Here is a 12,647-nt window from a genome sequence, read left to right on the forward strand (position 1 = left end):
TTTTTTTTTTTTTTGTTGTTGTTTTTAAATCAGTGGCTCTGCCCCCCCTGCGGACTTCACAGCAACTTCCTCATTTTGACGAGTGACGGAAGGTGTCGGCAATTTTGGGGGGTGGGGGGGTGGGGGGGGTTGTTTGGTCCTTAAAGCAAAGACAAGACAGTGCTTGGTCAGCTCAGCCGCCTTCGGATGAGATTGTGCCTCGCGAAGGAGCGACTCCAGAGGCACCTGAAGCGTTGAATCATTTCTGGACTAATGACATGAGACGACTAGATCTTGAAATCGGAGCTATTTTTTACGGGCGGAAGTTATTGACTTTTATTTTGAAACGCACTACATTTATTTCCAGGTGGGAAGCGACACGACTGGAAAGGAGGAAATTTTACTCTCGTTGGGTTTTTGTTTGTTTTATGTGGGTTCCCCCCCCCCCCCCCCCAGCGGTAACACAACTTACAGGCTGAAGATTGTGCAAAAGGAGTTTTTAAGGGTTTATTCGCTCCAGATAATTTCTGCAAGTGCTGAACGACGATCATTTTCTCATTAGCTACTTAAAATATCAGTAAGTCCCTCCAGTACGATTTGTTACTAGCTCAAACGCTGTCTTTTTTTTTTAATGATATATATATTTGTAGGTGGTTATTGAACCGAGTCAAATATATTCAAACATTTGTAGAAAAAAAAAAAACATGGTAGGAATTCAAGTTTCAAGCCAAAGCTTGTTTGCGACCACAAGTCTCTATTTTAGCGTCACAGTAAAAGTTGATCTGTAGTGCGACCTAAAAGAATAAGATTTTCGAAGAGTAAAAACTTGCTAATTAAACAAGGAACAAAACAATAAATGAGCAGAAGCGGGAGATGACCGTAGCCTTTCCAGTCATATTATGTACAATACAATACAGTACAGTGCAGTGCACGCTAACACAAGAAAGATTTCCACAACATGCTCTCAATAGTACGAGTCTATAGGTTAAACACGATTGTTTTTGTTCAAACTGTGGTTTTCCTTTTGTGTTTAAAAACAAAAACAAAACATGAGGTATGTCTGTGTTTTGTCATTGTATTATAAGAGTTTGGTACCTATGAGAGGCCATAAAAGGTGTCTGTCCGAGTTTTGTTCTCCATTTTGTTTCTTGAAAACAAGTTGTAATTCTATAGGTGTCTTTTATAATGATGATGATGATGATAATGGGTTTGAGAACTGAAAGGCATCCAAAATTGACAATACAGTAATTTTTTTTTTTTTTTTTTCTTGAATATTATGCATTGTTGCCATCGAGTGGGCTTCTCGTCCAGGACTTTTAATTTTGTAGCGATGCCTACACCGTGTGACATACAAAGTACAATAGACGGGGGGAAAATACCATGGCCTCCGTGAACCGTCGTGCCGTCTTAACTCAGCGATCCGTTTTTATTCGAGATGTCCGTCTAAGTGCGTTCACGCGCGTGTTCTCCTCCATCCTAGGGCCATGCCTTCGAGAAACCATCTTGACAAAATTGGAAGGAGGAAGAAAAAGAAATGGAGCGAGGAAGCCATGACGCATGCACTGATGGAGGTGAAGTCAGGGAAGTGCACGGTGAGACAGGCAGCCAAAGAGTTTGGGGTCCCCAAATCCTCCCTGGGGGACCGGGTCAGCGGGCGGGTGACGCCGGGGAGTCGCAGCGGTCCCGCTCAGCTGATAACATCTTCTGACGAGGAACTTTTGGTGGAATTCTCCTCGTACATGTCCGAGCACGGATTCCCGCTCACAAAACGGCAGCTGGTGTCGTTTGCGTCCTCCATTTACAAGCGTCAACACCGCCGGGTGGTGGCCTTCTCCAAACTGGGCCAGACCTGGTGGCTCAACTTCAGAAAGCGTCAAGGAAAGAAGATCACAATTCAACCAGCCGACGGCGTTACCCGAGGGAGGACGCTCGGTGTCAGGAAGGAAGCCTTGGATCATTTTTTTCACCTCCTCAGCTCTGCGGCGGAAGCTCACGCGTTGGCCGACGAGCCTCAGCGCATCTGGAATTGCGACGAGTTGGTTTTCCAGCTGGCTCGGAAGAGGGCGCTCCTTCCCGACGCCGCCGGTCTGGCTTGCAAGTCCACGCCGGGCTCCAAGGACTGCACCTCTGTCCTGGCTTGCTGGAACGCCGCCGGGACGGATCTTCCCCCGTTCATCGTCTACTCCAAAGCCTACCCGGGAGGAGCTCGCTACAAGACGCAGGGGCCGTCGGACGCCCTCTACGGCTGGTCGGACTCGGGAGGCGTCACCTCGGAACTGTTCAAGAAGTGGTTCCTCAGACACTTTCTGCCGCGCGCTCCTCAAGAACGGCCGCTGCTCCTGATTTTCGACGGCCACAGGTCACCGGTGAACCTGGAAGTGGTGGAGGCCGCCCGAAAGGAGGGCGTCGTCCTCCTGTCCCTGCCGCCTCGTTGCGCCCACGTCCTGCAGCCGCTGCGCGCCGGCTTTTTCCCACTCATCGAGCGGCGCTTTGCCGCGCTCGTTGGCGACCCGCGCTCCGCCGACGCCGCGCCCTTTGCGGTCAGCAAGAAGGACTTTTCGGCCGTGTTCAAGGCGGCGTATCAGGTGGCTAAAGAGGACGAGGGGATCCGGATAGTTCGGGAAGGTTTTCGGAAATGCGGCGTGTACCCACCGAGCCGCTTTCCTTTTGATGAAGCCCACTTGGTGCCGTCGTCCAACGCGGACCCTCCAACTGGGGACACGTCAGCGCGGCATGTTGTGGGAAGCTTTACTGCTCCCGGACTTTGAGACGAACTCTTGTCAATTCAAAGTCTTCAAAGGTGCGCTAAACCCGTAAGACAATATGGAGCGTGTTGGATGTTGCACGAGATGTCTTTCTTTCCAAGTAAATTCGTCTTTGCAAATGCACCAACCGAACGGGAGGCTGCATCAACAAACTCTTGGTGGGAAATAGCCTGCGACCGCACGCTCACGTGAAAATTCATAAATTCATGTCGTTTTATCATGTACCTAAAAGGTATTTAGGGGGGGGGGGGGGGTCAAGTCAGAACTGTGATATGTATTATGTTTTTGGGGGGGATCCTGTCTAGATGAGCAATTCTTTTGACCCATGCAGAAATGTATCCAACAGATAATTGAGGTATAATTTACAAAAATAAACACCAGAGGATTATCACTGAATGAGATCTGATCAAATGCATCGCAGGTGACGTTTTGTCCCAGAATTCATGTCATTGCTTCTCACGTTAGCATTTTTTACCAACACAAAGTTTTTTTTAAAGATCTCACAAGTGATTGTACATTATTATTGCATTGACATTATAGTCCATTTATTTCTTTCAATTAATGTATTTACTGGTTCACAAAATAAAGCCAGATCCAGTTCCCACTTGTCTTTTTGTATATTGTTGCATGAAATATTTGCATGTGCACGGAATAAAGAATAAAATAGCATTCATGTTGATTTTAGTCTTAAAATATTGTATTTTCACACATTTTATTACCTTTTTTTTTTGTACCTCATCTATGACTGATTTGGCCCATGCTTATTTTTCAAATCTAGTGTCCTTTGAGCACATCAATTTGTCCAAGCATAAGCTATCCAGTCTGCAAGTTATTACCGTTGTTCATTTGAATCAAACACATTACATCTAATATTTGAAACAATTGTATTTCTGCATATGATGCGTTACGGGGCTAGCTCTACATAATTTCATTTCATTTCCTATTTGTTCCGAGTGTCAGTGAATGCAACGCTTTTGTAGGAAGTGACGTAGTTACGGAAGCCCATCCTTTTTTTTTTTTTTTTCCCAGAGCAAGCGTATTGTTGTAAGTTTGCCATTTGCCGTATTTCTATTGTTTATTTGTTGCTTTTCACAAGCAACCTTGATCGCTATACGCGTTTTGATTGATTGTTGTCGCTGAATATTGCGTTTTCTCTCCTGGGAAGAGCGCATAGATCCACCTGGTAGGCTTCTTGACATTGCTAGCTTACAGACGTCTCATGGCTCCCGGTCATGACGGGAAGAACTAAGCCCATTATTGCTTATTGCATGCTTATACTATTTGCTTTCATGACTTGAAATCGACTCATAGTCGTGTCGGGCCGGGCCGGGCCGGGCCCTGCCTTGCCTTGCCTGTGCGATTCACGCTGTTCACTCGTCGTCCGACGGTTCGTTGCACCCTTTGCTAATAAGTTTTCCTCGCTGCCTTCGCTGTGTCAAAACACACAGAGCCATCCACCATGACTACAGCGGCAAGACCAACTTTCGAACCGGCCAGAGGAGGCCGGGGGAAGGGGGAAGGTGACCTGAGCGCACTGTCCAAACAGTATTCCAGTCGAGATCTCCCAGGTCACACCAAAATCAAGTACAGGTCAGTAGGGCGAAGTTATCAAGCGGGATTAGCAGTCTGCAAGAGTTTGGGTCCGCATCTCGTCTCGTAATCTTCCGCCAGGCAGCCTACCCAGGATGCCCCGGAGGAAGTCCGTGCCCGTGACTTCCGCAGGGAGCTGGAGGAGAGGGAGCGCGTAGCTGCTCGTGAGAAGACCAGAGAGAGGGGACCGAGAGGTTCGTCTCGAGTTGGTCGACGGCGGGCCGGGAGAAATCATTTGCCTGTTTGGGGGCCTCCGGACACTTGTCAAAACCTGTGCTAAGCCGCTGCTATCGTTCCTTCCCCATCGCATGTAACTCCTTGCCCGTGTGAAGGCGCGCTCAACATGTAGCAATTTCCCACTTGGATGAGTTATTTCCAAACTCTCAGCTGTGCATTATCGGAGAAAGCAACAGGGGACTATTTGCATGTGTGGACATCTCTGTAGTTGATCAAAATGAAAGCATCTTGGTCAACAGACAATTCCTTCTTGACTCGACAGAGTACACCACATCATCTTCATCCTCCTCCTCCTCCTCCTCTTCCTCCAAGAGGCCCAGACTGGACCAAATTCCGGCCGCCAATCTTGACGCAGACGATCCCCTGACAGAGGTGCGTCGCCAACTCGTCCCGCCAGACTGGCAGCGTGCTCACTCCGGATTCTGTTTGTGTGTGAAAAGGACGACGAGGATGACAACTCTGGGGAGGATAGCGGCGGCGACGACGACGACGACACTGCGGCTCTTCTGGCGGAACTGGAGAAGATTAAAAAGGAGCGCGCTGAGGAGCAAGAACGCAGGGTCAACTATCGATTCATAAAAATGAAAGCTCTGCGACGTTTTAGCTGAAGGCAAACGTCTTTGCTGTGTTTTTCCATTTTAGGAGCGAGAGCAAAAAGCAGAGGAGGAGAGGATCAGAATGGAGAATATCTTGAGCGGCAATCCCTTGATTAATTTGGCAGGACAGCAGCAACAGCAGCAGCAACAGCAGCAGCAGCAGCAGCAGCAGCAGCAGCAAATGGCTCAAAATCAGAACACATTCAAGGTCAAGAGAAGGTAACGCGCACGTTATCATCCATTTTGTTTTCTATGCGTAATGCACATCTTCAACCATTTCTCTCCAGGTGGGATGATGATGTGGTGTTTAAGAACTGTGCGAAAGGATTGGACAAAGCACGCAAGGAGAAACGCTTCATCAATGATACCCTGCGCTCGGAGTTTCACAAGAAATTTATGGAAAAGTACGTGAAGTAGACCGCCGTTGGCCGGCCACCGGGTCAGGGTCGAACCCGCCTCTAAGGACGGCCTCCGCCATGCGTGACGAGAAAAGTGGAACGCGTGATGAATGAATGAATGTTAGGTAGAAATGTGAGCTCGCTTCATTTGAGTTGAGTTGACTCCTTCCTCTCCCAAACCCTTCTGACTGACGCAGTCGTTGAACATCACATACATTCTTATTTGTCCCAGCAACAATGTTCCTCTTGTATATAAATGTGATTCACACTTTCAATAAAGATCGATTCATGAAACATCACATTAAGTTCTTCGAAGGCTTTTCCTAAGACCTGTGCGCGTTTGGAAATTGCTGTAATTCAATTCCAGTGAAGTATTCTAACGAATAACCTCAGGTTTTAGCGCTAGCGATCACACTAATGATGGGCAATGTTTTTTGTATATCTTGTGAGAATTTGTATGGTGTGTGAATTAGAGGGTGTACGTGTATGTGGTATTCTATTAAGCAATGATAGAGATCTAGAATTTGTGTAAAACGATCTTGACATCAACAAATGCTTTGCCCAGGAAAACGAGCGTGAGGCTGCAAATCGCCAGTCTACCGACAGGGGGCGGTGCAGCGAAATGACTGAGGCTGCTGGGAAAACATGGCGGCTTCCTTTTGTTGGTTGGGGATTTCGTATTTGTCAAAAGTGATAGTTCGGGATTAAATAGCGTTGTAGCTCCATCGCAGACACCTTTTTTTTTATATATTTTATTTTATTTCTTTAAATACGTCGACAAAAGGCAAGAGAAAAACATGGAGAAGACCGGAAGCATCGACAGTTTGGGGTCGAAGCAATCTTCCCGACATCCGAGTGTTGATTCATTGTCCAGGTAGCCTCGGTTAAGGGTTAAGAGATACACAGAGATAAAGTTGAGAAAACATACAATATAAAAGTCATTCCGTATAACTAAAGGCAGGATTGCTTTTTGAACAAAAATCATATCTTCGTCCTAATAGCTCGAGACAGTTTCCGTTTGCAAAAAAATAGAAATGTTCCTTTTTGGACCAAATATTTCAATGAGGTTGTTTCAAATGAACATTAATGGCAGTTTCGAGGTAGATTTTAAAGTCTGACCGACGCTCAAAATGAGTGACGATCGTGCAAAATCGCTCCAAGACTTTGTGGTCGCTGTCAAGGTTTTCTTGGCCGAGAATGTAAACAAGGACAACACACAAGGAATTTGTCTCGAGTGCGACATTCGCCTTGAGTACGGAAAACAATAGATAGCCATTTGACGGAACATTATTATTATTATTATTATTATTTCAAGTCACGCTTGTGACTTCGACGTGGCTGTTGTTGATTAGTAATTATTGCGTACTGTGCTGAAAAAACGGTCGCAAAGTCTTGGGTCTTCCAGAAGGCCTGCAATGTAAAAGAAAGCTTTTGTCTCCAAACAGCGGTGAGCGTTCGACGCAAGTGAAAGCTCCTTCTTGCGTGCAGTCCGAGATGACCACCTCAGCGGAGTTTTCCCCAGAGATCAGGGTTGGTATGCAACAGGATGCCGTTCATCCCCCAAATCTTCATGAACCCCAAATCAACTCTTGTTTTTTTTTTTTTTTATCTTTAGGTCAAGCCCAAAACTCCGGCAAAGGTAGACAGACACCCCGAATGTTTTGCGTGAACATGTCTAAATGTCTTTTTCCCCATTACAGGTTTTTCGAGATTCTGACAAAGAGGAGCCGCAGTTACTTCCAAATGAAGTTGTGCAAGATATGGGTATGCGTGCGTCCGTGAAGTGATTTCATAATGACTGAATGATAATTTTGTTTTGTTTTTTTTTTTTTCAGCTCAAGACGTCACCTATTTCTGTCCATTTACCGGAGCGTTACGTGGAACAGTGACAGTTAGCAACTACAGACTCTTCTTCAAATGCATGGACAGGGTATGAGCTTCCGTTCATGTTTGGCCCGAGTCAGTGAAGATTGCGTTAACGCAAAGTCCACCTGTAGGAGCCCTCTTTTGTGCTGGACCTGCCCCTCGGGGTCGTGAGTCGCGTGGAGAAGATCGGCAGCGCGTCGAGCCGCGGCGATGCGTCCTACGGCCTCGTCTGCAAGGTGAGGCACAACAAACGCGCTCCCGGTGCGCTAGGTGACAACTTATGTGTCGCTTCATTAACTATCGTCATTTCCAAACTATAAGCCGCGACTTTTTTCACACGCTTTCAACCCTGATGCGGCTAACTTGTGCATTTTTTTTCTAACGGCCGCAAGGGGCCCTCGAGCGGAAAAGGTAAGAGTGAGAACGGTGGAGTATATGTGCCGACGAAGTGACTTTTACCGGTCCGGCCCTGTTAGCGCTGCGCTAGCTAGCATATTACTGACGTGTCTCAGTGAGTTTTACTGGTATGTTGTTGTTTTTTTTTTTTTCCTTGGCCGGACCTGTTTGCGCAGTGCGAGCGTTAGCGTTAAACTCTCACGTGTGCCGTCTTTCTTTGTAAATATTTCACGTTTCAATGTGGGCACTTGCGGTTTTTACCCAGCTGCGGCGTACGTATGTTCCAAACGGTATTTCCTTTCCAAATGTACTGCATGAGGCTTATAACCTGGTGCACTCTGTAGGCCAGGAATTACTGTTCACTCAATATCCCCTCCATTAATTTAGCAATATGTATATCGGTGAAGCCGACCGGACTTGACACGCAGAGTGCTTAATATCCTCCCGGCATGAAGCTCACGACGTTGGCGTGCTGCCGTTCGAGCCCCCGCGTGTGAGCGCAATATGTTGGCTTGTGCCTCTCCTCAGGATATGCGAAACCTGCGGTTTGCGCACAAACAAATGGATGACACCCTCAGGAAGTCCGTTTTCGAAGTGTTGATGAAATTTGCGTTTCCTGTCTCCAACGGGTTGGTGAGTGACGGATCGGCCGTGTTGCTGGCTCGCGGGGCTTGCGGCCGCTTCCCACCCGCCGACTGATTGACTTCTTCCTACCCCCCGCAGCAAATATTTGCTTTCGAGTACGGACAAGTGTTTCCTGAGAATGGATGGAAGGTGTATGACGCGGTCTCTGAATACAAAAGACAGGTACGCTATTTCATCACCACAAATTCGGCAGATTGGAGGGGGGGGGGGGGGGGCGTTATCTCGCGAGACGGTTTCGGCATCGTAGCGGCATGCGACGACACAAACTGCATTTTTGTTCATGGGTGCAGTTAGTTGTGTCCCCTTTTGGAACCGCAAAACAAACTGAAGTGACTCAAATTAGTCTGCCTGGTCCAAAAAAATGGGGCAAATTGTTCAAAAGACCTAATAACGGACACTGGGGTCAAACTCGCAATAAGGACTTTGGTGTCCTTATCAGAATCATTCAGTCATGAAAATGGATCAGCGTCAGCCGAATGATTACAATTTTCCCTTTTTTGGGGGGATCTTATTGGCAAATTTATCCTGATTATTGACTCACTTATGTGTCGCTAAGGGCATTCCCAATGAAAGTTGGAGGATTACAAAGGTAAACGATCACTACGAACTGTGCGACACGTACCCGTCGACGATGGCGGTTCCGGTCCACATCCCGGATGAGGAGCTAAAGAGAGTGGCGGCCTTCCGGGCAAAGGGAAGGATTCCCGTGAGTGAGCATTTGGCTTCGGCGTCTTTTGTGAAGAGCCGCTCGTGACGTCGGGCCGCTTCCTCGCGGGCTTTTTTCCAGGTTCTGTCCTGGATCCACCCGGAGAGCCAGGCCACAGTGACGCGTTGCAGTCAGCCCATGGTCGGAGTGAATGGGAAGCGAAGCAAAGAGGATGAAAAATACCTGCAGGCAATCATGGATGCCAACGCCCAGTCACATAAACTCTTCATTTTTGATGCCAGGCCCAGCGTCAACGCTGCGGCCAACAAGGTTTGCGCTGAAGGAGGAGGAAAAGCGCCAAGCGTGGCCAAACACTGTTTTGTTTTTTTTTTCCATAAATCAGATGAAAGGTGGCGGATATGAAAGCGAGGATGCTTATCAAAACGCCGAGTTGGTGTTCTTGGATATTCACAACATCCACGTCATGAGAGAGTCGCTGCGCAAGCTGAAGGACGTCGTCTACCCCAACATTGAAGATTCCCGCTGGCTTTCCAATCTGGAGTCCACTCACTGGCTGGAGCACATCAAGGTCGGCCCAAGCATTTCAAGCATTTCATCATCGGGCACGAGAACAACATTTAGGAGCCGCCTTTGACCCGCAGCCGACGTGCGAAATAAGTTTTTGTCAAGGTTGAAAGGCACTCATTGTTAAGCGTGAATTTTCCATTGTTGATAGCAGGATGTGTTTTTTTTTTAATCACAAAGCAGTTATTTACTTGCATTCTCGGACAGCAAAAAATCATTTGAAGGGGAGTTTGCCGGTCCAAAAAAATGCCCTTAAAATGGTCATTTGGACTTGTATTGACTTACATTCTCCATTTTTTTTAAATTCTGCTTTTTCATTTTTTTTTGGAGTCACACATCATTGTGAAAATAGCTTTGAAATGGCTCTTCTCGGTCCCGATGCTTTTTTTTTTTTTTTTTTAAATAGCACCACAAGGTGTCATTTGAACAGACAGGGGTGTGTCGACTTCTTATACCCACTGGATGTTTTTTTTTTTTGCCCGCAGCTGATCCTGGCTGGGGCGCTGCGTATCGCAGACAAGGTGGAGTCCGGCAAAACGTCCGTGGTGGTCCACTGCAGCGACGGCTGGGACCGCACGGCCCAGCTCACCTCGCTGGCCATGTTGATGCTGGACGGTTACTACAGAACCATTCGGGGCTTCCAGGTCTTGCTGGAGAAAGAATGGCTGAGCTTCGGCCACCGCTTCCAGCTGGTAAAGTCTTTGTCGCGCGCACCCCCCCCGCGCCTTCGAGAATTGAAGGGGGGGGGGGGGGCGTTCAATTCCTCACGTGTCTTTCAGCGTATCGGCCACGGCGACAAGAACCACACGGACGCCGATCGCTCGCCCGTTTTCATTCAGTTTGTTGACTGCGTGTGGCAGTTGAGTCGCCAGGTGAACAGATGAGTGCCTCTTTGTGAATCTTTTTTCGTAACTGGCTGGGTAATCAGATGCTCACGGTTTGTTTCAGTTTCCCGCAGCTTTTGAGTTTAACGAATACTTCCTGGTGACCATCTTGGACCATCTGTACAGCTGCTTGTTTGGGACGTTCCTGTGTAACAGCGAACAGCAGAGGTTGAAGGAAGTATGTGCACGCACTTTCCTTTCCTTCTTTAACTGGACTAAGTATATTTTTCACGAGTCCCTTCAGGAAATTTGAGGTTTTTATTCCTGCCCACCATTTTCACTCCCTACATTTGGAAAAACGATATCCGTCCGATATCTTTGTCGGAATAAGCTCGTTACTTTTCAACGTACGTGGAGGACGACGCAACCCAAATCAAATCAACCTCGGTTGAAATTTGGATGGAATTGTTCGGGTCTTACATGGCGTGACGTGAATTAGAGAGAATTGACAGCAATAATGCGAGCCAATTCCCCCCTCCGTGGCCACTTGGGGGCAGTATAATACATTGTGAGACACCAAGACTTCATTCACTGCATACTGCAAGTGCTTTTGCCACCACTGATTTCTTAATGCATGGAGTTAAAAAAAAAAAAAAAAAAAAAATCATCCTTGCGATGTTGCCATAAACCATAAGAATGTCTGTTTTGCAGGAGATTCCAAAGAGGACCGTTTCCTTGTGGTCATACGTTAACAGCCAGCTGGAGGAGTTCACCAACCCTTTGTACGTGAACTTCTCCAATCACGTGCTGTTCCCGGTCGTGAGCTTACGCCACCTGGAGCTCTGGGTCGGCTACTACATACGCTGGAACCCTCGCATGAGGCCTCAGGTGAGAGTTGTCACTCGCGCAAGAGCCGACTCGAGCGTCCCCAAATGAAGGCGACTCTCCCGTCACCCGTTTATTCAAGGAACCTGTTCATCAGCGCCACAAGGAACTGCTGGCCAAGCGCGCCGAGCTGCAGAAGAGAGTCGACGAGCTGCAGCGAGAGGCCACCGACCGCTCGGCGTCCTCTTCCGCGGAGCGGGCGGGCTCTCCGACGCGGTCCATCACCCCAGTGCAGACCTTCGTTTGACCGCCCCCGAACGGCCACCCGCCGTCTCGTACGTTTGTCACCGGGGCACGGCTTGCGAGGTCCTGCGAAGGCGACTTCCTCAGGCGGCGTGCGCGCATCCGGCAGACTCGTGTAAATACTAAACACCGTTTATCGTATCTTCTTGCCTTTTTAATGTACTAAAATGTTCCCCTCGTAAGATATTTATACTCTGTACCATACGTGTCAAAATCAAGGCCCAGGGGGCAGATTTTTTTTTTTTTTTTTTTAAACTAAAATCTGTAGCTAAATTCCAGATTTTCCTCCGAATAAACAATAATGCAGAGATACTGCATTTTACTGTTACCAAAGCCTTTTTCTCCAGTTACTTGCAAGAATATGTGGGCAAACTAATCTCCTTGTCTTCTGATTTCAAAAGTAGTTGTGTTGGCTAATAGAAACAATATGATTTGGTGATGAAACGTTGCTATGGTTTCACTGTTCTAATGCCCCTCCGAGGGAAATCATGACGACGGTGCAGGCCGAGACAAAAACGGCTTCGATACATTTACATCTGATAAGTTGTCTCTATTCTGAAAGCAATACTGCAATACCTAATAGATCATTTCATATGAAAAACGAGTTTGTTTTGAATTTGGGTTGTTTTCGGTCTTTTTTTGGGTTCTGAGCAAATGTTTTGTCTTGTTCATCGTGCGCCATGTAAGAAATGACTCAAGTTGGTCAACATTTTTTATGATTTGTTGTAGACGTGCTCTTCTTGTTTCCAGCCAACACCCAACAGGGGCCACTTGTTTTAGATTTATTCATAATTGTAACGTGACTTTTTGTGTGTTTGTGAGGGTAGCTGCCAATTGACACTATAATCATATTCGGTACAATACAATTAATACTTTGCACCGAGCTCCAATTGAATTAATCTGAAAGACTATGCCTTGTCCCAAATGGTGGTGGTGGTGGTGGGGGGGGGGGGTTAGCTTGCTAAAATGTGGCTATTATAAGAGAGGGGGAA

At 47.2% G+C, this 12,647-nt stretch overlaps 3 protein-coding genes across 7 annotated transcripts; all 3 read left to right on the forward strand.

Annotated features, from left to right (window-relative positions):
* The first annotated feature begins 6 nt into the window (after positions 1–6).
* LOC133491874 (uncharacterized) lies at positions 7–3,348 on the forward strand. Of its 2 annotated transcripts, none has more exons than XM_061803572.1 (2): positions 7–346; positions 1,460–3,348. In XM_061803572.1, exons 1-2 carry the CDS (start codon positions 258–260, stop codon positions 2,745–2,747), a joined length of 1,377 nt encoding a protein of 458 aa, XP_061659556.1. In that variant the 5' UTR covers positions 7–257; the 3' UTR covers positions 2,748–3,348. The 2 variants fall into 2 exon arrangements, with proteins under 2 accessions (XP_061659556.1, XP_061659558.1); XM_061803574.1 differs by having other exon boundaries at positions 8–556.
* A 331-nt stretch (positions 3,349–3,679) lies between these two features.
* cwc15 (CWC15 spliceosome associated protein homolog) lies at positions 3,680–5,864 on the forward strand. 2 transcript variants are annotated; one of them, XM_061803580.1, is made up of 7 exons: positions 3,680–3,788; positions 4,193–4,334; positions 4,416–4,528; positions 4,834–4,943; positions 5,012–5,131; positions 5,214–5,386; positions 5,455–5,864. In XM_061803580.1, exons 2-7 carry the CDS (start codon positions 4,204–4,206, stop codon positions 5,582–5,584), a joined length of 777 nt encoding a protein of 258 aa, XP_061659564.1. In that variant the 5' UTR covers positions 3,680–3,788; positions 4,193–4,203; the 3' UTR covers positions 5,585–5,864. The 2 variants fall into 2 exon arrangements, with proteins under 2 accessions (XP_061659564.1, XP_061659565.1); XM_061803581.1 differs by having other exon boundaries at positions 3,787–3,927.
* Positions 5,865–6,184: 320 nt separating this feature from the next.
* Positions 6,185–11,905, forward strand: mtmr2 (myotubularin related protein 2). Of its 3 annotated transcripts, none has more exons than XM_061803570.1 (16): positions 6,185–6,439; positions 7,011–7,095; positions 7,181–7,204; positions 7,266–7,329; positions 7,401–7,495; positions 7,563–7,667; positions 8,356–8,460; positions 8,551–8,634; positions 9,029–9,178; positions 9,260–9,448; positions 9,522–9,707; positions 10,189–10,395; positions 10,483–10,575; positions 10,652–10,765; positions 11,239–11,415; positions 11,510–11,905. In XM_061803570.1, the coding sequence occupies exons 1-16, from the start codon at positions 6,363–6,365 to the stop codon at positions 11,657–11,659; spliced, it is 1,905 nt and encodes a 634-aa protein (XP_061659554.1). In that variant the 5' UTR covers positions 6,185–6,362; the 3' UTR covers positions 11,660–11,905. The 3 variants fall into 3 exon arrangements, with proteins under 3 accessions (XP_061659554.1, XP_061659553.1, XP_061659555.1); XM_061803569.1 differs by having other exon boundaries at positions 6,186–6,439; positions 11,495–11,905; XM_061803571.1 differs by lacking the exon at positions 6,185–6,439 and adding an exon at positions 6,455–6,665 and having other exon boundaries at positions 11,495–11,905.
* Positions 11,906–12,647: the final 742 nt, after the last annotated feature.

The sequence above is a fragment of the Syngnathoides biaculeatus genome, chromosome 18, assembly GCF_019802595.1.
Source record: "Syngnathoides biaculeatus isolate LvHL_M chromosome 18, ASM1980259v1, whole genome shotgun sequence".
In the NCBI taxonomy this organism is placed as follows: Eukaryota; Metazoa; Chordata; class Actinopteri; order Syngnathiformes; family Syngnathidae; genus Syngnathoides; species Syngnathoides biaculeatus.

Bases quoted from the DNA above. Each gene is read 5' to 3' on its own strand.
- mtmr2 (XM_061803569.1), top strand. From the start codon at position 6,363: ATGGAGAAGACCGGAAGCATCGACAGTTTGGGGTCGAAGCAATCTTCC. The intron at 8,461-8,550 runs GTGAGTGACGGA...TACCCCCCGCAG, and splicing joins TTCCTGTCTCCAACGGGTTG to CAAATATTTGCTTTCGAGTA. The intron at 10,766-11,238 runs GTATGTGCACGC...TCTGTTTTGCAG, and splicing joins AACAGCAGAGGTTGAAGGAA to GAGATTCCAAAGAGGACCGT.
- cwc15 (XM_061803580.1), top strand. From the start codon at position 4,204: ATGACTACAGCGGCAAGACCAACTTTCGAACCGGCCAGAGGAGGCCGG. The intron at 4,529-4,833 runs GTTCGTCTCGAG...TTGACTCGACAG, and splicing joins CAGAGAGAGGGGACCGAGAG to AGTACACCACATCATCTTCA. The intron at 5,132-5,213 runs GTCAACTATCGA...TTTCCATTTTAG, and splicing joins CTGAGGAGCAAGAACGCAGG to GAGCGAGAGCAAAAAGCAGA.
- LOC133491874 (XM_061803572.1), top strand. From the start codon at position 258: ATGAGACGACTAGATCTTGAAATCGGAGCTATTTTTTACGGGCGGAAG. The intron at 347-1,459 runs GTGGGAAGCGAC...CCTCCATCCTAG, and splicing joins CGCACTACATTTATTTCCAG to GGCCATGCCTTCGAGAAACC.